The sequence below is a fragment of the Prunus persica genome, chromosome G8 (assembly GCF_000346465.2).
Source record: "Prunus persica cultivar Lovell chromosome G8, Prunus_persica_NCBIv2, whole genome shotgun sequence".
Taxonomy (NCBI): domain Eukaryota; kingdom Viridiplantae; phylum Streptophyta; class Magnoliopsida; order Rosales; family Rosaceae; genus Prunus; species Prunus persica.
Window position 1 is genome coordinate 9958087 of NC_034016.1, and position 25906 is coordinate 9983992.

General features: G+C 36.8%; 3 protein-coding genes across 3 annotated transcripts; 2 read left to right on the forward strand and 1 right to left on the reverse strand.

Moving 5' to 3' along the window:
- LOC18767425 (mitochondrial uncoupling protein 4) lies at nt 5562–6812 on the forward strand. The gene has a single exon (XM_007200219.2). It carries the CDS (start codon nt 5711–5713, stop codon nt 6680–6682), a length of 972 nt encoding a protein of 323 aa, XP_007200281.1. The 5' UTR covers nt 5562–5710; the 3' UTR covers nt 6683–6812.
- LOC18768177 (peptidyl-prolyl cis-trans isomerase FKBP12) lies at nt 7783–9588 on the reverse strand. The gene is made up of 5 exons (XM_007201366.2): nt 9350–9588; nt 9129–9162; nt 8951–9012; nt 8776–8828; nt 7783–8107 (listed from the first exon to the last, which is right to left on the reverse strand). Exons 1-5 carry the CDS (start codon nt 9435–9437, stop codon nt 8006–8008), a joined length of 339 nt encoding a protein of 112 aa, XP_007201428.1. The 5' UTR covers nt 9438–9588; the 3' UTR covers nt 7783–8005.
- On the forward strand, nt 15136–16406 carry LOC18768850 (zinc finger BED domain-containing protein RICESLEEPER 2). Its single transcript, XM_020570987.1, has 2 exons — nt 15136–15256; nt 15745–16406. Exons 1-2 carry the CDS (start codon nt 15136–15138, stop codon nt 16404–16406), a joined length of 783 nt encoding a protein of 260 aa, XP_020426576.1.

Consider the following 25906-nt stretch of genomic DNA (forward strand, 5'->3'; position numbering starts at 1 on the left):
TACCACTAATTAGAATTATTATTTCAGAGCACTGCTTCAATTGATTAGGAATTATATGCTTGTGCATTCTTAAGGAATAGTAGTGGTAAGTGGGTCAACAACAACAACTCTCGTATGGTTTTAAATTTGCTTTCCTTTTTTTTGTACTGAAAGATAGAGAAACATGTTTAAATTTGCTGTCACGCACTTGCTTCTCTAATTTTATTTTTCATTACTCAACAAAACAATCATGTCTAAGCTAATGGTTATAGTATCAGCAAACTTTAATTAGAACAGTGATGGAGAGTGGGATTGATCAAGGCATGTAGTTCAAATTATTTCATTTGTGCAGTGAAGTAAGGATACCAACCACATGGTAATTATTGTGGTCAAGATAGGTTTCATTAATAAGAAACAAATCATTACAAACAGGGAATACATAATAGCTCAGTCCAGTACTGTATATTACAACAGAATAAAATTAAGTAAACTGAACCAAGGCCAATATTACCACAAACCTTAACAACCCTACCAAAAAATGTTATAATTAAACACCAGCCGTCGCCCTGATCATTGTCGCCGCCGCCACCAAGTTCATCACCACCGCAACCACAAGAACATGGTTTCATGAAGACACCTGAAAGAACCGACGGGCGAGACCATATGGTAATTATTAAGATATATATATTTTTATTTTTTAAAAATAAAATTAAGGATGAAAGTATATAATATAATAATAATAAGAAAAGTGGCAAAGATAACCACATCAAAGGAAATCAATGAGTAGGTTTGATTGTCTGGCTCGCTGAATCTTCCACCTTCGCCTCTCTTTGGTTCCATTTTTGTATCTGATTCGGGTGAATTTCGTTTAGTCCTTTGTTTGTTTCCTTTTAGCCATTTTTTGGTCTTTCTATAGAATTTCATGTCGACCAAAAAAATAAAAGAGAAATCAATGAGTATCATGTTTGTCATGATGCTTATAATTCCCTCCTTTCCACATAGGGTTATGCTTCCAACAATCATAATTTTGTATTTAGTGGTGTGATTAAGGTAGAATGCAGATGTAAGAAATTTGTAGCTTAAGTGGTTAAAAACAATTTTCCCTGCATCTGAGATTCTACGTTCGAATCTTCCCTATCTTAATATTGCTTGTAACTTTTTAGATAATCTAAATAGGGCCGATATGTGCGAAACTGAAAATGAAACCTTTTTCATATGTCAAAAGAAAAAAAAAACTTAAAAAAGTTCCAAAGATATTCGGAGTACATGACCATTTGGACTTCTTATGGAGGCTAGCTAGTTTTGCTTCAATAATGATGGAATCGGATGCTCAGCCGGCCAAGCATGCCTATATACAGACTTTGCAAAGCACGTTCTCTCGAGAAGGACCAAAATGGTTAATACATACGGTCCATGCATTTGTAATGGGCTGGAAATGGCCCCTCCTCTTCTTTGGTCTAACGATGCTTTTTTTGTGGATGGAAAAATTAGCATAACTTCAAGAAAGAAAAAAGTCTCAGGCATCATTAAAAGGCATTTCCACAAGTTCTATGAGTGCAAATCCTTAAAACCAAAACATAGTATATATTATACCGAGAGTTTAAGGATGCCTTATTTTTTAATGCACTCCCGAGGGCTATCACGATGCAATTCAACGATCAGAACCGTTTATATTTTATCGGCTTATTATCACAAAATATCTTTAAGGTTTACGAAACTATCAGATTGCATCTTTAATATTTTTTTGTGTCACTCGTGGTCTTCAAGATTAATATATGCGATCACAAATGGTCTATGTCATTAGGTTCCGTCAAAAACTCCATTAGTTTGTTGACGTATCATATATATATATATATATCACAAAACATCCCTGAGGTTCACGCACCTATCACAAATGGTCTTTACGAAATTTTTAAAATTTAAAATTCATAAAATTGTGGTTTTCTTTTTAAAATTATTTATAAATGAAAAAACCATTTATAGAAGGATTTTAATTTTGAGGACCATTTATGAACCATAAACCCTTAGTTTTTTCATTTTTAAATTTTATGAATTTTAAAAAAAACTCCATTAGTTTGTTGATGTGACATATATATGGAGCCCACATCTACAATAATATAGTACCACATGTATTTAAAATATAATATATATTTTTAAATAATTTAAAATTCATAAAATTTTAAAATTATGAATTTTAAATTAAAAAATTAAAAAATTTCGCAGGGACCATTTGTGATAGGTGCATGAACCTCAGGGATGTTTTGTGATATATATATATATGCCATATCAACAAACTAACAGAATTTTTGATGGAACCTAATGGCATGGACCATTTGTGATCACACATACTAACCTTGAGGACCACAAATGACACAAAAAAAAATATTAAGGATGCAATCTGATAGTTTCGTAAACCTTAAGGACGTTTTGTGATAATAAGCCTATTTTATCGTTTAATCTTTATCATGTTCAAAATTTCATCTAAAAAAATAAAGGATGAAGGATGAGCAAACCACCACTAAGTAGGTATAAGACTAATAGATTAGTACCAATTAATCTTAAGGAATTTGAGTAGTCTCAAAACTACAAAGTTAACTAAAAAGAATTGTGTCCCAATTGAGTTAGAATACATCCCTTTTTAACGACTCACATACATTTATTGCATGAAATATGATTCATATTGCTCTTGAAATATTCAACATTACTCTTTAAATTCTTGTTTGTAGTTGATTCTCAAGGCCGGTTCATTTAGGCCTCATCATTTGGCCCGCGGACTCATGGGCCAATGGGGGCCCTCTCGGCCCATCGAAAAAAAGTCCGGCCCGATCCGTTATGGGCTTTGAGATGGCCCGACCGTCTTGGGCCGAGCTAGGTTTGGACTTGAGTGTTCGAAGCCCTGCCCGACCCATAGGCCCAACCCGATTAAGCCCAAGAAGCCAGGCCTGGCCCACCCACAAAAGCCTGGCCCGTTAGGCCCCCATACATATATAATTATGTATAAATAAGAGTTTAGGTTTAGGATTATATCACTTAAATCACATATATAATTTGTTTCATTTCATTTACTTTTCTTTACTCATTCCTAGTTTATAATTGGATGATTAACACATTAATTTATGTCAATTATTAATTCAACAATTATACATATATAAAAAAAAATAAGATGAACAATATATCACATCACCAAATATAATCATATCACGAAACATAATCGTACCACCAAATATAATCATGCTTTTCTTGAACACGTCACCAAATATTTGCATATTTATTCATACCATCCTTAAAAAAAATATTTTTTTGATACTTATTATTTTTTAAAATTATTTCTTAAAATATATTACGATCTAATTATGTAATAACCTCAAAAATAATACTTGGTTTTATTATTTTTGTGGAAAATCTTATAAGTTGTGTGACTTTATTGGGTGTTTTATGAATTTGGTTTGATGTGAAAATATTAGAATTAAGTGAGTTTAATCTCAAATTTGGACTAAAATGCCCTTGTGATTAAGTTTATAAATTGTTTAATAAAGTAGGGCCCGTTGAGCTTAGCCCGGCCCGGCCCGATGGGCTTTCTCAAGCTCGGCTCATAGGGCTTTGAATTTTCTTAAAAAACCCGGCCCGATATTTTCTCTCTCCTCTTCAAAGCCCGTCTCGATCTGACTCAAGCCCATTAAATTTGGACCAGGCTAGTCCGACCCGGCCCATTGACAAGTCCTAGGTTGATTGATTTTGGAGATCCTTAAAAGAAATAAAAATGCCTAAACCCTAAAAACATAACCCAAACTTAGCCCAACTTGAACTTTTAGGGTCAGGCCCACCAAGCCCAGCTTAGTGATGAACCCAAGAATGGATAGGAACAATACATTGTAAAGAAATTCATTACAATGTGTATTGGAACTCCAAAAAGATCATCCAACATTTTTTCCCGTATAAAAACATAAGCGGCAAAGTGTACTATGAGGAGTGCTTGATAATAATAGTTCCCTTTAGATGTTAATAAGTTCTTTTTTCTTCTTATGCGTAAGGCTATTGTTGGTATTAACAAAAATATTGAGGATAATACTAATGAGTTTGGTATAAAAGGATGACTACTTTTTCCGGTATAAAAATGATGTTATTTTTGGTATTCCCAAGTTACCTATTAAAAAAAAATACCGTTCCTAACAAATCAAGAGTGAGATTCTGATTTTATGTTTAGTTGTGTAGGCTTCATATAATATATATATATTTTAATACAAGCGATAGTCTAAACTACATGGGGAGTTCGAACTTAAGACCACTGATTTGAAAGTCAAGACCATTTTTTCACTGAACAAGACCTTGTTGGTGCCTCGATATAACTTTTAATTTTCTCCTCGGGCTATTTTTATTCCTTTCAATTTCCATTTCTAGTTAGTAATCTAAACGGACTTTTATTTTTTGAATTTTTCAACGATCCAAACGGTCTATGTTACAAGTGTTCATTCATAGATCATCCTAGCAAAAAAAAATCAAACAAATTGAAAATCAGGCATCTATTTGAGACTAACAAAATCAATGAACACGTTGCTTCAAGAAAGTACTTAAATTTCAATAATATAAATGAATGGTCAAATGATATCGGATTCAAGTAATTTTGTGTAGAGATGATCTTTGAATGAATATCTACAAAATAGATTATTTGGATTAGTGAAATACAATGCGGAGTGGGCCTTACAAGGGTGTCCCTCAAATAAGATTATTTGAGGGATCCCTCAACGGAAACTCTTTGTATATATATGCAGATGAAATGAATGGTGAAATATTCAAAATACAACAAAATATCCTTAGTTTATAAAAATATTAACAAATGAAATATTCATTACATAAGGATAATATAATAAATTAACAAATTTTCATATTTTAAAATGTTAAATTTTAAAGAGACGAGCGGCGGCTCACTACTAGCAATACTGATATTATTGTTAACTTAACCATCTATAAAGCTCAGTAGATTTTAGGTTTTATAACAAAAAGATCGATATTATTAGTAGTGAAACCACTCATTATATCTTGTAATTTATGTAGTTAAGTATCCGATGTGGGACTTTTACATTCTTAAAATAAAAACAAAAACAAAAAAAAACATATGTTCTATTTTCATGGAATACACCTAGATTAATTTTCTCATTTAAATTCTAAAATAAAAGACCAAAATAAAAAATTGAAATTCAAGAATATTGTCTTTAAAAAAAAAAATCAATTAACACACACTTGCGACTATATTAAAGTTCTCAAGTAAAACAAATAATATCGTCCCTAGTCTATATTAAAACTGTAGAGTCCCAGAATGAATCAAATTATAGGTCTACGAGTGGCAACTGACACGTGTATGACTCCCGATTTATATGAAACACACTAAACAAAACTCATTTTTTTTACTAACATGAGCCTCTCTAAGTCAAAAGCGCAGCACAGCACGCCAAGAAAGAAGAAAGGTTTAGTCTCACCCTCTCACTCTCAGGTCAAACCACAACATCTTCCACACACAGTTAATAGAACCCGCGTAAGCACACGCTTTGCAATTAATACCTCCGTATCTATAAATCCACGCTTCTCCTCTTCAACTTTCTCAAAACACACTGCAACCCAACAACACAATCTCTCTCTCTCTCTCTCTCCCTCTCTCTCTCCTGAAGTTGGAAATTGAAAACTCTTGTTTCATTTCATCTTCATTTTTCTAAGTGTAATTCATTATAATCGCAAAATGGGTGTAAAAGGCTTCGTTGAAGGTGGCATAGCTTCCATCATAGCAGGAGCTTCCACGCACCCACTTGACCTCATCAAAGTCCGCATCCAACTTCAAGGCGAATCCCACCTCCCCAACCCTTCAATGCAGCCTGCTTTCCGCCCGGCCCTCGCCTTCACCTCTGCCACCAACTCCATGCCTTCTACATTCTGCGCACCCGCTCCCCAACCACCCCGAGTGGGGCCTGTCTCCCTTGGACTCCGCATTGCGCAGACCGAAGGGGTTGCAGCGCTGTTCTCCGGGGTCTCCGCCACCATCCTCCGCCAAACCCTCTACTCCACCACCCGCATGGGCCTCTATGACATCCTCAAGCGGAAATGGGCTGACCCTGAATCCGGAAACCTCCCGCTCCCGCGCAAGTTAGCCGCTGGACTGGTCGCTGGAGGAGTTGGCGCCGCGGTCGGCAACCCCGCTGACGTGGCAATGGTCCGCATGCAGGCTGACGGGCGCCTCCCGATCCACCAGCGCCGCAACTACAAGAGCGTGATCGACGCAATTCGGGAAATGTCGAAACACGAGGGGATCACTAGCCTGTGGCGCGGCTCATCTCTTACGGTGAACCGCGCCATGATCGTGACGGCATCACAGCTGGCGTCTTACGATCAGATGAAGGAGGTGATATTGGAGAAGGGCATCATGAACGACGGGATTGGGACCCACGTGGTGGCGAGCTTCGGGGCCGGGTTAGTGGCGGCCGTGGCGTCGAACCCGATCGACGTGATCAAGACGAGGGTGATGAATATGAAGGTGGAGGCCGGGGCTACGGCACCGTACTCGGGTGCGTTGGATTGTGCGATGAAGACAGTGAGGGCTGAGGGTCCCATGGCTTTGTATAAGGGCTTCGTTCCTACCATCTCAAGGCAAGGACCTTTTACTGTGGTCTTGTTCGTTACCTTGGAGAAGGTCCGGGAGCTCCTCAAAGATTTTTGATTTTTTTTTTCCTTTTTGTAATTAACATTCATTCATTATTTTCCTACCAGAAAATCATATTTTATTGATAAAAGAAGTATTGCAAGGACTTGTAGTTTAAGTGATTAATAAAATTTATTCATGCACTCAAGATTCTAATTGAGTAAATAAAATCAAGAGGATTAAGCACCCAATTTAACGAATCATCAATCGAAATATCAAACCGGGCAATACAATGACAAATCCCATTACATTCGCAGATCTATTGAGGGATGAGTGCAGCTCAATATGAGACACACCCATTAAATTGCCCAGCTGCTTTGTTGTTTTCTTGGAGCCTAGGGGCAAAGGCTGCAAAATGTTTGATAAAATGTCTCAAGGAAGGCAAAGGAATGGATGAGACTTTGTTTGCATTAGGCCAAACTTTACAGGTTATTTGTAGGCTCCATTATCCTCTGCATCCGAGGCGAGACTCCACAGATTCTTGCCCCCGAGAAGGAAAATTCATGGATCCGTCAATGCCCCATTACACCAACTAAGAACACAAGTAAACCCTTCATCCTCAGTATGAGAACGAAGGTTCTTGACGAGATTAATGATTTTACTCATCCTCTTTTCAAACCAGTGAATTGCTACAAAATGAAGCTTTAGGAGCCTCGGATTTGTTCAAGCATGTTTATCGTAAGCAAAATTAACAAAAGATGGTCTGGCCAACATGAGATCTTATGAACTTCGTTCTATCTGTTCTAGCTGCTGATGCTGTTAATTTGGCTAGACCCAAACTGGTTTTCTGTCTTGTTATTTTTATTGTTGGATTTCGGCCCGTTTCACCTAAAATAGAAAAACGCCATATATAATAGGTAATCATTTCATTAGATGACAGAGAGAAATGAGACAAAGCCATAAAGCCCACGTCGCCTCATTCCTATTTTATTTCCAGTGTTCCCTATTTAATTAAGATCACATAATTAAACAAGCTAAATAGCACATCTAGGGCTTAATTAATACCACCGGGTTCCTAAATAAATAGGGCTAAGGCCAAGAACCAAGTGACTTTTGGTTTAGTGGTATTTATCTTCCTAATGTTAGGTAACATTGCATCAGAACCAATCCTTAAAACGTGTCAAATACGAAAGGTCGCAAGAAATTATTTCTAGGATAACCATGTGGATATATCCACCAAACCAAGTTCTAAAAACAAACAATGTAAAAGGTCACAAAAGATTACACAACAAGATTTTTCGAAAAATAACGTGTCATAATACTAATATAAGCCCATGGAAAAGCAAGTTAATTAGGATAACCATATAGATTTGCAGAGGGTCCGACTCCCTGCCCAAATGCTTACTCCGCACCGAGGACTTCAATCTCAAAAACCAAAGCCGAATTAGGTTGTATCCCCCATGCACCAAATCCGTTAGCACCATAAGCATAATCTGGAGAGCACTGCAAATTCATCAAGAAGGAATATGAGATGTTAATGTGAGATAAAGTGCATTCCAGTTCCAGACTTTCAAAATGCACACCAAATGAAAATAAGAACATGAGACATTCCTAGCTTCTTACATCTTAAATCACTATTTTAGAAACGGCAGATTGCTAGTCGAAATAATAGATTTAAGACACTGGAGTCTGGGACCATTCAGTTTGAAGAGGAATTCATAATTTGGGCATCAGTCAAAGAAATATCAAACATTTTGCAAGGTCGCAAATAACACAATGAGAACCAAGCCTAGAAGTTGTTGGTAAATTTCAGGATGGGGCAAAACATGTTGTCCCATAAAGAAGAAAAGAGGTAAATTAACTCTGTTTCTATAGAAAACAATACAGTACTCTTAGAGGAGTGAAAAAATGTGCGAAGATTCATGAAAACATGACCTAAATATGGGAGTTTATTGCTAATAAATGCAAAGAGATCAATTTCACAATGACAAACAAATACAAACGAGATACTTAAAAGTTTTCCAAATGAGTCATTAGGATCATGTTCAAACGGCCTCCTAATGGCCTTCTAATTGCACCACGAAAATTTTATAATAAGCTTCAGAGTACAGCAAAACTATTTGTTAAATCATAGAGCATAAATCTTCCGGAGCACAGAAGATGAACATTACCCGTAGACGAGCAACTTCTCCCACTTGCATTTGGAGCACACCTTCATCCCATCCTACAAATGGGTTCCAACAAAACAAGTCATATATCAGAGAAAATTTGGAACGAACAAACACACACATATACACACAATCACATATATGTGTACACATACATAAGGAAAAAACATATAGTTACCTTTTATAACAGCACCCTTCCCAATTTGGAAGCTGAAAGGATTCTGCCCAGGGTCCTTCGTACTAAAAAGATCAAAGAAAGAAAAAATTACATATCAAATTTACATAATTCAATTTTGAGAATATATATACAAGCCTGAAAAGACCCATGAAAGCATTAAAAAAAAAAAAATGCTCACCTCCAAAACTTCTGACTCAGATCACCATTTTTTCCTGGGTTAAGGACACAACAGACCATATAATGAAATTCAACTACAATAATTATATTGGGTTGAAAAACATTCAAAGTTCAAGCAATGAAAATAAATAAATAAAGTAAAATTTTGTTTTTATATTTCATAGCTCGATATGTGGCTAAGAAAAACGCAGATTTTAAACAGAAATAGAATGAAGAGCTAACCGTAACCAGTGCAATGAACGGTGACCTTCTGACCGACGGTCGGTTTTGGACCGGTTCCAGCACTCACGACTTCCCTCTCCACTCCCATCTTCTTTTCTCTGTGCTCCTGCTGTTGTTTGCTCACTTTGCTTAGGGTTTTGGTTGTCGAATCAATCGAAGCGTTGATCAAAATAGAGAAATCAATCTAAGATCGTTTTAGTGTCGACCAAAAAAAATCTTAAGTTCTTTTTAGCAGTTTTGTCGTTTGAAAGCCCACTGGGTGTGAACTATTTTAGTGGGCCATGTAATCATGCATTTGGTAGAATTCTAAAGAGTTGACCGATTCTTTTTCATTATTGGCACTAGGAAAAATTCATTATGCACTATTTCCTTATGAAAATTCAAGTAAAAAATGGCAATGTATGACCACTATTTTAGAGTGATAGAACATTTCACTTTTCATTTTTCATTTTTAAAATTATCACTCTACTTAAACCATTAACTTTGCTATCTTCAATTTTTTTTATTTATTGGGTAATGAAAATTTTGTTTCGTTTTTTGTTATTTGTCTTAGGCTTAATTGCTTCAATGCTTCTTGAAGCTATGATCAAATTTCATATTGCTCAATGAAATTAGGGCTCGGCATCTGAAGCCGAAGTACCGATACCGTACACATACCAAATCGTATCGTACCGATTTTATCCCATTTCCTTTGGTTTTAGGCTGCATCCGGTATGATACCGAACTGTGTCAACTTTGTAGGGCACGATAGCGGTACCGAATATTTGATACCGTTTAATCCCGTACCGTACAATAACATAGACTAATTTTTGTACTTCTTTCACTCTCGATCTCTCAGCTTCGAAGAATCTCGATGCCTAGCTCTTTCTCTATCTCTCGATCTCACTCAATCATTCAAGCTCTCTCCAAGCTAAACTCTTCTCATCTCGATCTCTTGACAATATCTCTCGATCTGTCTTAGTCTCACTCTGTCGATCTCTCTTGATCTCTCTTTGTCTCACTCTTTCGATCTCACTTTGTCTCACTTTCTCAATCTCTGTCTCACTCTCTCAATCTCTCGGTCTATCTCTATCTCACTCTCTCGATCTTTCGATCTCTCTCTCTCTCTCTCTCTCTCTCTCTCTCTCTCTCTATCTGGAATCTAGATCAGCCCCAAATCGACAAAGCCTCAAATGGTAAGTTGTTCTTGTTCTGATTTTGTTAATTTATTTTGGGTTGATATGTTTGTTGTCTAAATTTGGATTGTTTGTTTAGGATCTCTCTCTATTTGGATTGTTTGTTCTGAATTTTATTAATTTGTTGGGGTTTACTGTCATGCAGTCTCGATCAAGTAAGCAGTTGTGAAACTCCGTATTTATAAAATTATATATATATATATATTATATTTTAGAAAATTATATATATAATTGCCTTGATATATATTGTACTTTCATAAATATTTTCATTAATAAAAATATACTTTATTTTCGTTGCATGCATGTTATCAATACTTGGTGGCTAAATTTAAAGGATTGTAGTGATCAACTTTGATTGATATTAGTGATAGACATGTCCATTTTTTATAGCCAAGCAAGGAGCACTATCACCTTGTGAGTTGTCATATGAATATCTTGAGTTTGATTAGCTTTGAACACCTCCTACTATAATTTCTTATAGCTGGTAGCATTATAGTCATATGCACATGCCAATTGACACCACCTACTTGATATGCCGCTATCTCATCTTTAGCCGACTCTTATTGTACTATAAATAGGAATCTACAATTACAAACTCTTATTGTACTATAAATAGGAATCTACAATTACAAATGGTTTACTACATCTAGAGAAAGGCATGCATAGCTTGCATGAGAAACGAGAGACAAATAGTGGTAGAGAGAAAAAGAAAGAGAGAGTGGTAATAATATTCTTGGAGGAGTTAGAGGTCGGAACTTTTGTTTTCTTAACTTGGAGCTAGCTTTGGATGACAGGACCCGACCCAATTTTCGCTTTGAAATTCGAGCCAAGTCCTGTGCGTGTCCGACACCTGGTGAATGTCAGGCACAAAAGACCTTTTTACCCTTTTCGTTTCAAAATTCTTTTAAAATGTCCCTTAGACTTCTGCCGAAAATTCGGCAGAGTTTCCCCTGAATTTTGACCAAACCCAAAGTTTTTCACCTGTTAAACAATCAATTAAATCCACACCAACTGCCAGAATATCTCAAATAACAGATCTCAACTCCAGTTTTTCAGTTTCAACTAGATATCAGAGCATTTTCTAAAGTTTACAGAGTTCCAAGGGCTTTTCTACAAAACTCTACCTGATTTGATGGCGCGGAAGCTAGGAATGGCCCGGTGGTGGATCCTGCGCACTTCTACGGCCTGGGGGCGAAAAACATGTTGAAAATGTGAGTGGACAAAAAGAATGTTCTCAAACTAGTTTATAAACATAATAACCCCCGTAGTCAAAATAATTATGTATGTAAATCTAAAGTTCATCGGCAATCAAATATATAAAGCATGTAAATCAACAGGTATACGTATATGTATATATATAGATAATAAACGGCACGAATGTTAAGAAGACTGATATAAAATTTTCTGAAAACAATAATTTCATAAAACACTGAAATTCCTTTAAAAGTACCACCTAGAAGTACCCCTGTAAGTCCGTCAATTCCCCTGGCAGGTCTCGGGCGCCACGCAGTCTACCCGAGCCGCAAACTGGCGAAATCAGGGGACTATGATCAGCCTGATCTGCCGGCAGGTCTCGATGACACCAAGTCGACTCGAGCCGCTCTGGCAAGATACATGGGACCGTAATCAGCCTGATCCGAAATCCTGGCAGGTCTCGGGGACACAGAGTCAGCCGAGCCGCAATCCTGGCAGGTCTCGGGGACACCAAGTCTGCCGAGCCGCAAAATCCTGGCACTCACGGTCCGAGCGTCCCCGAAACTCGTGAGGCAAAGTCAAGTGCACTGACGTAACTGAAATCAGACTGGATGTCCGTAGACATCGGTCCGACTGTGGGTAATCACCAAAGATAAATGGGTACACGGTGGTTTTAAAATAAACTATTTTAAGAAAAATCTAATAACTCACTGCATCTCGGTAAATCTGAAGCTTTGCTGCTATCTCCTCTGGTAAAGTTCTCAAACTCTGCTTTTTATATTACTAGAGCTTCAGAAATTAAGCATCACGTAGATCAAAGTACTAAACCGTACAAATCATGCTTAAAGGAAACAGTTCATAAAACTTATCCAAATAAACTCATTTATAAAAGCTTATTTATATAAAATCAATATAAAATTATTTAAGTAAACTTGTTTATATAAATCATTTATATAAAATCATTCATGAAAGAAAGTCCACTCACTGATGGTCCGAGCTAACTGGACCCTTTGAAGGTCCCTCCTGCGGGTCGCTTGGACCTCTGGTGCCTGATTAACCATGAATAGTAAATCAATAAACTACTGAATAAAAAGAATTTAAATTAAACACCCTGCCCCCGGCTCCTAGAAGTACGTGCACTCGTTTCAAGTTACTCCTATGTCTACATTAGCTTTTTAGGCTCTTAGATCAGTTTTGGAAGACCCGATGCTTAACTAAGCGATAAACCACCAGACCAGCCGATCCGGGACCCCGTGGGTCCACGGTCTCCGATGGCCAATCTGGGCTTCTCTAAAGGTTCCTCATAAAGAAGGAACCATGTTCCGCGAATTCGGTCTGAAACGGACGGTCGGATTGGCCAGAATCGCGTTATCGCTTAAAATCGAAACCCTAGCCCCAGGGTTCGCGATTTCGGAGTATCCGGGACTCCGATTCACAATCCGTCGAATCCTACACGATCCTGAAATCATGTAGACCGACATATCCAAAATTCAGTGCGATCCGACGATTAGACGACATTGCACCCAAGGATCGTGCGATATGGAAAATCCGTTCGGGGCTCAAACGGACTCCGAATCGAGATCCGCGAAATCCTACGCGCTCGTGACTACACGAGGATCTCAAAACTGCCCAGAGTTACTCCACCACCCTTGCCCACGCGCCGCCACACGCGCGGGCAGATTGGGTGTCCAAAGCGATTATGGGTTGCCGGAAAAAAACTCGGAACCAAGACTCCAAACTCCTATCCTAGGTAAAACACCCCATTTGGAGTCACTTTTGTTCTTGGACATACCCCAAAAAGTGGCCGAAAATGGCCGATCACGGCGGCCGAAGTTCGACCAATTTTCAAGTTGAAAATCGAGTGATCTAGAGGTGAAATCGATCAAAACCCAGCCAACCATCAGTTAGAGCACGAAAAATAGCTGAGAATCCATACCTTACTCGAACGATTTGGTTGAGAAACGAAGGAGAACGAAGGAGATGAAGTTCGGGTGAAAACCGCCGATTCTTGTCCAGTTTCCGGCGAGCTCCGGCCGGTGCAGGTGCGGCGACGGGTCGGGGCGTGACGGCGGCGACAAGACGAAGCTGGTGGTACCAACATCGGAGATCGGCGTGCCCTGTGGTGGCGACGGGAGGCGCTGGAAGGGAGGAGGGCGCACGGCTTGCGCGCGACGGGAGGAGAGAGAAATGAGGAGAGAGAAGGGAGAAAGAGATAAAAAAATCTGACTTTTGTCCAAATTACCATTTTGCCCTTCGCGGTATTTTGACCGTATTTTCTTCGTTACAACTCCGATTCGAGTCTACTCCGTGTCTACGGACTCGTTTCGCCTTACTCTACGCAACAGCATAAGCGGAATTGCCAAATTCTTTCCCGATCAAAAAGTCAACTTTTTCTCTATTAAAAAATGCGAGGGCAAAATTGTCTTTTTGCTAGAAGATATTAATCCTACTTTTTAGATATTATATTTCTTTTTAGACATTTTATTTTGGGTTATTACATTGGAAATGAGGTTGGGGTTTCTTGAGGGCCTTTTACGGAGATTGATTGAATTAAATTTCGTGAGCACTATATTATGCGTGATATGATTATATGTACATTGGTGATGTTTAAATGTTACATTATTGTGAGATACATGGAAGGCATAATTATATCATGTCATGGATATTTGGTTGGAGTTATTGGGTGGAGAAGATAATAATGGAAAAGAGGGTAATGGATATAGTCTTTTGTGTAGTTGAGTCTAACTCTTGGCAGGTACCAGGTCTCAGGGATCCCACAGTGCACATGGTTTTTATTAGGTGATTTGGGACTGGCGAAAAGGAGTTAGACAAGATGACTAACAAAAGGGGAATTATGGGATGACTGAAATCGGTGTTAGTTCATATAAATTTCGGGACCAAGTGGTATAAGCATGGTATGGGACGTGCAGGTCTGCATGTCCAGTTATACGAATTAACGGGAGTAGATGAAGAGCATTCATGCATTATAATTAATAATGTGATATTTGGCTGCGTGATTATTTGTCATTTAATTTAGTTATATCAATCTACTGTAGTAAGGTCTCATATCCCTATTGAGCTGTGGTTGCTTACTCCTCACCTTATTTAATTTTTCAGATGAATTAGTGGGCAAGAAAAGGAATAAACCAGTTGAGGCTGAATTAGATGAGAGTGATCGAGCTTTATTTATTGTAAAGTTGTAAGATTTTGGATCTATTTTTATAAAAGAAGTTTATTTTAAACCCATGTCTTGGCTTCTTTTTATTTTATTTTATTTTATTTTATTTTCTCAAGCGCCGGGTGCGGGGTTTCTGCCGACCCCTGGGTCCGGGGCGTGACAGCAGTAGCATCAAGAGCACATTGGGCTTGCTGCTTCGTCAACAGCAACATCACCAGCACCACTATAAATGCCACACCATGTGCAGTTGGAAGGCCAACCCTTCTGAAGCTCTTGTGCCAGAGCCAGTGCAAGCCCAAGCTGTTAAGAGTGAAGATACAGAAATGGTTAGTGAAATGAACTCAAATAGCAAAGCTAGAGGTAATAAGAGAAGTTTGGTTTTGGGATCATTTTACACCCTATGATCATAAGAAAACTGTCAAAAGAAAGGATGATGCCACAAGGAAGATGATAGATGTAGAAGTTGTGAATAAAAGAGCTAAATGCAGATATTGTACTGTCTAAACTTGGTCTAGGAGATAATGCATGTGAAAGTGGGAAAAATGGGACTTAGGAATGATAAGCCACATTAGAAAAGACTGCAAATACTACCCACCTAACCAAGATAAAACACAAAAGATCATTGCTGGTGATAAGGGTCAGGGTAACAAAATGGTTGCTAGGGGGTTTGTGCAGAGTGATGTTATGGATGCATGTGAAAGAAATGACTGTCATTGATGAGATGCCATTTTCTTTTGTAGAAAAGAAAGGTTTTAGGAGGTTTTGTAGTGTTGCTTGCTCAATATTTGAAGTGCTTAGTCGGAGAAAAATAGTGAAGCAATTTTTTTAAATGTATGATGCACAAAAAGAACAGCTGAAGAAGGATTTAAGTGCACATAGGATCAACCTCAAGATTGACACTTGGACAAGTGTCCAAAACACCAATTACATGGTGCTCACTGCTCACTTTATAGATTGTGATTGGAAGATGCACAAAAAGGTTTTAAACTTTTGTGTTATTCCTAATCACCAAGGCAACACCATAGGAAACCTCATTGAGAGTTGTTTGTTACAGTGGGGTATAAAGAAGGTTTTAACCATCAATGCGGACAATGCCTCTGCAAATAAAGTGAAAATTGACTGGGTTAGATATAAGATGAATAAATGGAACAATTCACAAGCTGTTTTGGGTGGGAAGTACTTATATGTGAGATGTTGTGCTCACATCACTAATTCAATTGTGTCTAGTGGGTTGAGGAAGCTGCAAAAATCTGTTTTTGCAATTAGGAATGCTGTGAGGTATGTGAGGTCATCTCCATATAGATTATATTATTTTAAAACCTCTGTTGAGAAGGAGAAACGGACATGCAAAGGTATTGTATGCATGGATGTCCCCACAAGATGGAATTCAACATACATAATGTTGAATGCAGCCTTGAAGTTTAAGAAGGCTTTTACTAGAATGGCAAAGGATTTGAACAACATGGCTTATTTCAAAGAACCAGATGAAGAGTTGATAACGATGATGTAGTTCAGACTAATAGTAGGCAGTCTCGTTGGACCACTAACTGATGTTGATTGGGACAATGTAGCAGTGTTTGTGAGGTTTTTGAAGGTGTTTTATGAGATGACCTTAAAGGTGAGTGCATCTTTGCCCCCCACAGTTCATAAAATATTTCATGCAGTTATAGCCATGGAAAAGGAGATTGACAAGTTGTTTGTGACACCTGAAATTTCCATTGGTTCAAATGCATAGAAAGTGTAAAATGACATGGCTGGAGTTATGAGAACAAAATACAATAAGTACTTTTATCAAATATCAGGATTTGAACATATTGGTGTTGATTGCACTTGTTTTGGATCCAAGGTTCAAGTTGAGGCATATCACCCATCTCTTTAAAAAGGAAAAATTTGATGGGGATGATGTGCAAATGAAGACAAGAGAAGTGAAATGAGTGTTAATAGCCTTTATTATGAGTATGTAGCAAAGGTAGATGGTGGCATTCACATGAGACAGAATTCTACCACCGAAAATGTAGGATCTGCAAGTGGTAGTAATAATATCGTTGAAGAAAGTGTTGCTGGTGATGATTTTTTTGGATGATTGGATTAGGGAGGTAGGAGAGAGTGATGAGGCTGTAGTGTCACATGAAGTTGATTCTTACTTGGCTGATCCTTTGGCTTTAGTTTTCAAAGATATATTTTTTCACATATTGATGTGGTGGAAACTCATTGGGCCCAAGTATCCTGTCTTAGCAGCAATTGCCCATAGATGTCCTTTCAATTCAAACTTCCACAGTGGCATCTGAGAGTTGTTTTAGCACTGGTGATAGAGTCATAGATGCATTTGGGAGTTCATTAACTCTTAGATCAGTGGAAGCTTTGATTTCATGCAAAATTGGTTGAGAGGGGATGAAATTTCAAGCTTGGAAGATACACATTTGATTGAAGAATTTGAATTTTTTGAAACTATTAAATCAGGTAAATTATTTTAAATATTGTTTGTAATTTGTATTAGTTTGCATTGAATTCTAAAAGTTGTTTATGTAATTTGTAGAACAAGCAAATGATGGGGCTATTTGAATTGAAACCTCGAGCTGCAAATTTATTTGTGTTTGTAACTTTGTAAGCCATAATGTATTGAACTGCATAATTTTAACCATTTGAGTTTATAAGCCATAAAGCATTGAATTGCATACGTTTATGTTTATCACTTCATTTCATGAATTTCTTAAGATCTATTGATCATAATTACATAAGTTATGTTGATATGAATTGATGAATACGAGCAGGTATTTGATGAATTTGCTGAATTGTTGAATTTGTTTAATTGCTGGATTATGTTTCTGTTTTGTCATTTAGTACCGAAATGGTACTATTAGCAGAACCGATCGGCTGCGGTATAGTTTGATATCAACTTCTGCAAATGCCAATCCCATACTGTATCATACTGGTTGCAATTTTTGATACTAGTATCGAGAAGTAGTCCATACTGTACCATACTGTATCATGCTCAGGCCTAAATGAAATTCAAAGTAACCTACCTTGCACCCTTTACAGATGTTTTGTGTCTCACCTTACACATCGTGGTTAAGTTGATAAAAAAATTCATTAAAACACAAACGTGGCATTAGTGAGACCCATTTGTTAAAATATATGACATGTAAGTGTTGCATGCACAATTTTTTTAAATAATGGTTTAAAACATCAGACAAACAATGAAAATAAAAATTATTTTGGAATTCTTTATTGTTTAAAACAAACAATTAAAAAGTTCATCAATCACATGATTCCTACCAGAAATCACCCATTCCTCTCCTCCTCCTCCTCCTCCTTCGGCGAAAACCCAACAGACATCACCACTACCCTCACACTAAAGCAATTCTAGTAACAAGCATCATTCTTGCTCCAATCTGCAACCACCCCACCTCCCATTCCAACCACAAAATTGATTATCCTACTCAACCTCAGCCCCCACCCTTTCTTTCTTAGCATCTCCACTCATCTATTCCTCCACACAAAGGTATCACACTATGAATGACTTGCCATCATCAAGGTTTTTCCCCAAAATAGGGACTTGTCTTATCTACAAAGTACATCATTGCAATCTTTCTTAATTTGTAAGGGTCCTTGGGATAAGTTTGCAGTGATCGCTCTTAAAAAAAGGATAAATATGGGGACCTCCACTCTTCTACAAATGAGATTATGAATGCTTCCTCCGTTGAGAGCACCATGGAACACTTAGGACAGTTGGCTTGAACCTTTGTAGCTTGCTTCTGCATCTCTGGCCAATAGTAGTCTTTGCGTTGTAGGCAACCCCATGACAAAAGCTTCATATTTGGCTACATTATTTGTGCAATAGAAGTTCAATTTGAATGAAAGAGTCTTGGCCTGTCCTTTGGGATTAATGACAACTACTCATGCTCCTCTTCTGTTAGTAGTAGAAGAGCCATCAAAGTATAGAGTCCAAGGTTCCTCGTTTGTAGTAGTTCCTGCCATCTTCATTAACTCTCCTATAACTATTAGTAGTATGCACTTAAAAGCTAACTAATATGATAATTAATGTTAAGGACATCTTTTGTAATAACTTATTAAGTTATTCGTGGGTAAGGCCAGTTGTTTTCAACCATGATATTTGGTATATTATCATAACAGTAAAACAATTATAGTCCTAGGAAATATAAGTGGACATGAGAACTATGTAATGAGATTGCATGCATCGAGACTTATCATGATCCTAATCCTAAACATATTCCTGGTCATAGGAGTATCAATTGGGCGTTGATATTCTGTCAAGACTAGTACACATAGTATCTTCTCTCTATGTAGAAAATGATGAGGTCTCAAGTCATTAAGTGTATCGACACCAAGATATGTGTGTAGGTGCTTGCAGGAGAACAAGTACACTGAAGCGGTCTAATATATGAGTTCTAGAATGGAAGTCTTTACTCACATGTCAAACTAGAACTCATAGATTGCAATAGTGCAAACTAATCCTTGGACCTAAGACATCATAGATGTCTTGTGGCTATGTTGTTAGGCCATCCCAATGGTTGGGGCTCTAAAAAAGGTTGATAAAACCTAGGGCTGTCTTTCGGCCGGATCGGATCAGAAACAACAATTCCAATTCCAATCCAATATCTTTCGGAATTCAATATAGAGTTCCGATTCCGATTCCGAAAAAGTTTGGAAATTTTCGGAAGATTCCGATTCCGAAGCCCTTAACTGACAAAAAAAATTTAAGAGATTTAAATGCCCAAACTAGCATTTTGTAAAAATCTCAACTAAACTTTAATCAAGAAAACCCAGCTTAGGGGTTTAACAACTAGTCCAACAGGAACTTTACAGGCCCAAATAGGTTGTACTTTTAAGTCCCTACACAAAATGACTGAGTTTGAAGATATTTATAAAGGACTAAACACCTGAAGTTTATTCTTGCAGTCGATATGGGACTCCAAGAAGAAATGGGAGTGCAACTTCTCTCTCCACTCTTTTCTTGATTTCTACTTGGTTACTCATCCATCACTTCTCCTCTCTCTTCCGTTTCTTCCTTTCTAATCCATGAATGCCAACCTTCATTTTCTTTCTTACTTAAAACTCTTCAGATATGGAACAATATGTACGGATCCCGTTAGGAAAAAAACAAAAACACTTCTCCAACCAAAAAAGAAATCATTCTTCAATTCTTTATCTCTACTGTTTCTTCTCTTGCATTTTTATTTTTCTGGGTTTGCACTAAATCATTTATCCGATGTATATGTTCTCCATTGAATCCTCATTGGAGCTCTCTTCCCTTGTTGCAATACCCCACACCATCCAGATTTTTTCTTTATCATTTATTTTTCTGTTTCTGCACAAATTCATTACTTTTTTGGTATTGAGATGGAATGAAAACCTTTAATTAAGAAAGAAATAAAATCAAAGAATGAGTTTTAAAAATTTAGAAATGTTTCCTTCTTTTTTTCGTCACTTCAATTCAATGTAGGATTGGAAAAAAAACGCAGATGATTTTTTTTTAAAGTTATAATTGCCTTGGACCTCCTCTTTCTGATTATCCTTGGAACCTATTATAATTGCCCAAGGCATAGCTTATTTTGAAAGTTATAGCATGTTTGAATTCACCTTATATATATATATATAACAATCTATTATTTTATATACAACAATCTATATAGTATATTGATTATTAATCAAAGTAATTTGTCCTACATATTATATATTTATATTTTGTTCATGTGAATCAAATTTTTTTGATTCCATGCTAAAGATGGATTCACATTCATCAATTGATGCTCAAGACTTAAGTTATAGCCGAGTGACTATCACATTGGTTTTAGATTCTAGTGGGTCATGAACATGTATAAAGAGTGTTAGACGTTAATCATGCTCTAGACAATTGTAATACTACAATTTTCAGGTTGGAATACTACAATTGTTAAAGCTCCAATTAATATACGCACATTATATGTGGTGTTTCATGTATAAAATGATTTTATAATTAAAAGTTTAATTGAAGATAGTTTATAATTTTAAAAATACATACATAAATATAAAATGCAATAGTATAATACTTCCTACATTTACCATATATGTACATAGTACTTATGGATATAACAAGCACACATATGCACCTTTTTGTTATATTAAATCAAGCATATTTGCCAAAGATATATATTGTCTTAAAGTTACATACTACTATGTTTAGTTTTTTTTTTTTTTTTTTTGTCAAGCCTATATTTAGTATGTACAAATATTTGTATGTGGGTACTAAAACTTAACAAATAAGAAATGAAACATATATAAGACCTATAAACTAAAAATAATGCAATTATACTTAGAAACTCGGAATTTTTCGGAAAAAAATTGGAAAAATCGGATCGGAATGGATTCGGAGAACTTCGGAATTTTTCGGATCGGAATTTCGGAATGTTCGGCATTTATCGGAATTTTCGGATTTCGGCATTTTCGGATATCGGATTTATCGGAGTCGGATTTTTTTGGAAAAAATCGGACTGGAATCGGTCGTAATCGGATTTTTCAATCCAACTTACACCCCTAATAAAACCCCATTTAGAGCTCCGATGGAATCTTTAGGGCTCTAAAGGCATCTCTCCCACAATGGGAGGCCCTATATTCATGGCGGGCTCTATATATTTTTTTTATGATGTAATTTGATTTACGTAGTTTTTTTTTTGGTTTGTGGTTAATTATTTGACTTTAATGTTTGTTCATGTTATTATTATTATTATTATTATTATTATTATTATTTATTTTTTTTTTTTGTGTGTGAACATTTCAACAACAAAAAATTCAAAATTTGGACACGATTGGAAATCAACATTTTATTTCATAGATACGATACAAGAACATGGTTAAATTAAGACAAGATGCACAACATTTATTTGGTGGTCCTCCAAAGTTGAATATGGGTCCATTGCATTATAGCTTTCCACCCCTCTCTTATCTACATTGTCATATAATAATTGTGGTAGCATGGTGATAGCTGGATATGGGTCCCCTTCGTTATGGCCTTCCATACTTATGCCATTTACATTTGTCAGATAATAATGGTGGTAAATGGATATGGGTCCCATTTGTTGTGGCTTCAGATAAAAAATCTTATCTCTTCATATTACATCTTACAATAACATAAAAAATCTTATCTCTTCATATTACATCTTACAATAACCATTGGATCCAATTACCTCATATGAATCTCATCCGTATATTTGTTATCTCTTAAACCATCATATCCTCTATAAATGAACAACCACCTCATTTTCATAACACACCATCTCCCAACTCTTGTATTCTCAGTATTCATTCATCTACCACCGTACTAGAATGGATAACAATGGATATGATAGCTCTTCTAGTGATGAGACAGGTGCCAACATAATGTTTTAGGAAATGTTCGAAAGCTACCCAAGGAAAAAAGCAGCTAAGAAGAAAGAGAAGGCCTCGATGGTTGTCTATGGGGGTACATTGTCACGACGACATATTATACCAAGAGATCGAGTAAGTGCCTATAAAAAGCTTTTTCAAAATTACTTCTCTAACCATCCATTGTATCTCCCGTTAGATTTTTGTAATAGGTTTCGCATGAGGCGTGAGTTGTTTAATTGAATAATGGAACAAACTGTCCCTTCCGACGATCACTTCAAACAAAAACTTGATGCCACTGGAAAGCTTGGTTTCTCACCACAAGTGAAGATGATAGCCGCCTTGCATATGCTTGATATGGTACATCAGCTGACCTCAATGATGATTACTTGAAGATAGCAGAGACCACATTATTTGAAGCTTGTAAGAGATTTTGTCATGCAATCAACAACTTATATGGAGCTGAATATCTTCGTAAACCAACGAGGGCGGACATACAAAAATGCTCCAAAAAGCTGAGGAACGGGGGATTCCTAGCATGTTAGGAAGCATTGACTACATGCATTGGAAGTGGAAAAACTGCCCAATGTCACAATGTGGGGCATACACAGGCCACCATGGTTGTCCAACCATAATCCTTGAAGCGGTTGCTTCTTACAACACATGGATTTGGCACGCCAACTTTGGAATGCCGGGAGTATTTAATAACCTCAACGTACTATACAAGTCACCCCTTTTGATGATGTCATTCAAGGACGTGCTTCGCGGGTCCGATATTATCTGAATGAAAAATAATACAAGCAATGGTACTATCTTGCAGACGGAATGTATCCAAGTGGAACACAATTGTCCAGTCATTTTTGGATCCTCAAGGACGACGACATCAATTATTCTCTAAGATGCAAGAGGCGTATTGTAAGGATGTGGAGAGAGCTTTTGGAATTCTTCAAGGTCGTTTTGTAGTTGTCTCGAGGCCTGCCTGCCAATGGTACCGAGATGACATTTGGGAGGTACTGAAGACTTGCGTAATTATTCATAATATGATTATTGAAGATGAGTGTGACCAAGACTACATAACTCATGTAGAGGACACACCATATCATGTGGAGGAGGCTTTGGTGCCGCATGAACGTGGATCATGCAATATATAAATAGAATATATTAATTGAAACATAATAAATGATCCAACCTCCGATCTGATATCATTCAACACTTGTGTGAGCAATATGAAACATAACTTTAATTGTTGTCTTTTTAAATTTAGTGTTGTGTACTTAGCATTCAATAACTAAATTGCAATGTCCTTGCAATTTAGAGTTGTGTATTTAGAATTCAATAACTAAACTGCAATGTCCTTGAATTCAATCATTTCACTAAGTTAAACAAACCAGAATATTTTTAAAATAATAAAACAAAGTACAACGGAATTTAAATAAAACAAACTACAGCATTCTTTAAATTAAACAAACTACTAAACTATTCTAGAAATCATCATTTTCTGGGGGTTGGGGACGATAGACTTCATCCTCAAAGTTTAGCGAATGGGAAGAACTCTTCGCGATAATATTAGTTTGTTTCTGTTGGACCCATCGCCTTCTCGCTGAAGTTTGGATTGTGGTAGGTTTCCTTAAACATAACCGTCAACTCTTTGTTCTCAATCATATAATCTTTGTAAGACCTCATAATATCTTTGAGCTCTTTATTATCTTGAGATGACTCTTCCACAACAGCCTTTCTTTTAGCTCCTTAGCGTTTTTGTGTCACATAGGCCTTCACCGTGGGTTTGAAGTTTGTGGGAGTGCTTGAGTTTCTGGAACGGTTTCATACGGTGAATCATCATCTACATAAATGGATTCACTCATTGGAGAATCGTTCACAAAGGGGGTGGATTGGAACCCTTCAAAGGGTTGCCACTTATGAGCATATTGGACAATATTCTAATAGTGGTCAAAGAGGAATGCTTTTTTGGTCCTCTCGAAAAAAAGTCATTTTGCATCAATAATCTACACATATTATATGCAAGAATTTAAAATAGTTGACAAAATATTAAGTTGGCAAAATAAATTAATAAATTATAAAACTCACATTGTCCATTTCAATTTGGCCACTCTTGTTTAATCTTGCCACTTGAGTAAGACACTAGGAGAATTTGTTGCACATTTGAGAGATGTTCGTCCAATGCGATTTCAAGCTTTTTGATGACCTAACTTCCTGGGCATCGAGATGAAATTGTATGAATTGATCTCTTATCCGATTCTACATCGTTCCATTTGATTAACAATTCCCGATAATTAGATCTTCACTAATGATTATCTAAGCTTGGCATAGAGCAACATCTTCATCAATGAAGTAATTTGCACCTTTTTGCTTAGAACCTTCAGCCATTGGTAGAAAAGAGATTAACAAAAACTTAAATAATTTTGTGAGTGAACAAATTTGACTAATTGATCAAGAGTGATAAAGGTTGTGATGTGTAAAAATTATGAAAGATATGGTGGATATTTATAGGAAGAATTGAGTTGCAAATTTATTTAATATATATATATATACAGTCCTGATCTCTTAGACTACAGGGGTCCAAGAGATTTGTGGTCACTCACCGTTGGATGTAAATTCAACGGTTCACTCACTCTTGCACTCCTTTTAAGAAACTTTTTTGAACTTTTAGATTAATATCCAACGGTGGGTGACCACAATCTCTTGGACTCCTGTGGTCCAAGAGATCGGGACTGTATATATATAGCCATTTATAGCTGTTGGTCTCACTTGTAGTCATTTATAGCTGTTTATAGCCGTTGGTTCCACAACTTTTGAAAAAGTGGGTCAGCATGGTGGCAAGCATGTTGTCGACAGAAGGAAAAAAAAAAAAGCAAGTATGGCTTTCCACAGCCGCAAGGCAAGTGAGAGACAAAGTATATGGGCTACAACTTTTCTCCTTGCGGGACCCATTAAGTTTCAAGGGTTTCAACCAAGCATATAGATTTAGCTAGTGCTCCGGTTGGGCTTCAAGTTTTAGAGCCTTGAATTTGCACCATTGGGGATGCTTTTTAAGGAAAATTTCTATTTATGGGAGCCTTATGGTGGTTGAGCCCTAAATAGAGCCCCCATTGGGGATGACCTTAGTCTTTGAGGGCACTATATAGTTGTGTTGATGAATACATGACCTAAAGATATTTATCAGAAATCTCAATAAAGTCATGGATACATGAATGTACAACAAGGAACCTGTACTTATAGTAAGGAGAGAGAATACTCCAAGAATATGATTGATCAAATCTGTGCACAGAGTTGGGGATAAGATTTGAAAAAATAAATTTTCAAATCTTTTCAGGATAATCATATAAAAGAATAATTCACGTTAGGATATTCAACATTAGATTCCATTATCAAGTAATGTGAATAAGGAGTATTGTATAGGAGAACGATTCAATTGTGCGGTCATTCCAATTTGAATAGGTTCTTTCCTACATCCTATTTAGCTCAAATAACCATGACATGCTGCTAGGCGTCAACCATGATTTGTGGAAGTCCTAAAAGGTTCAAACATATTTGAACTTCACTAATAGGAAGAATTAAATAGTGATACTTAATTCACAAATTAACTCAGAGAAGTTGAGCCTACCCACTGCCTTGCTAAAAGGAACCTAC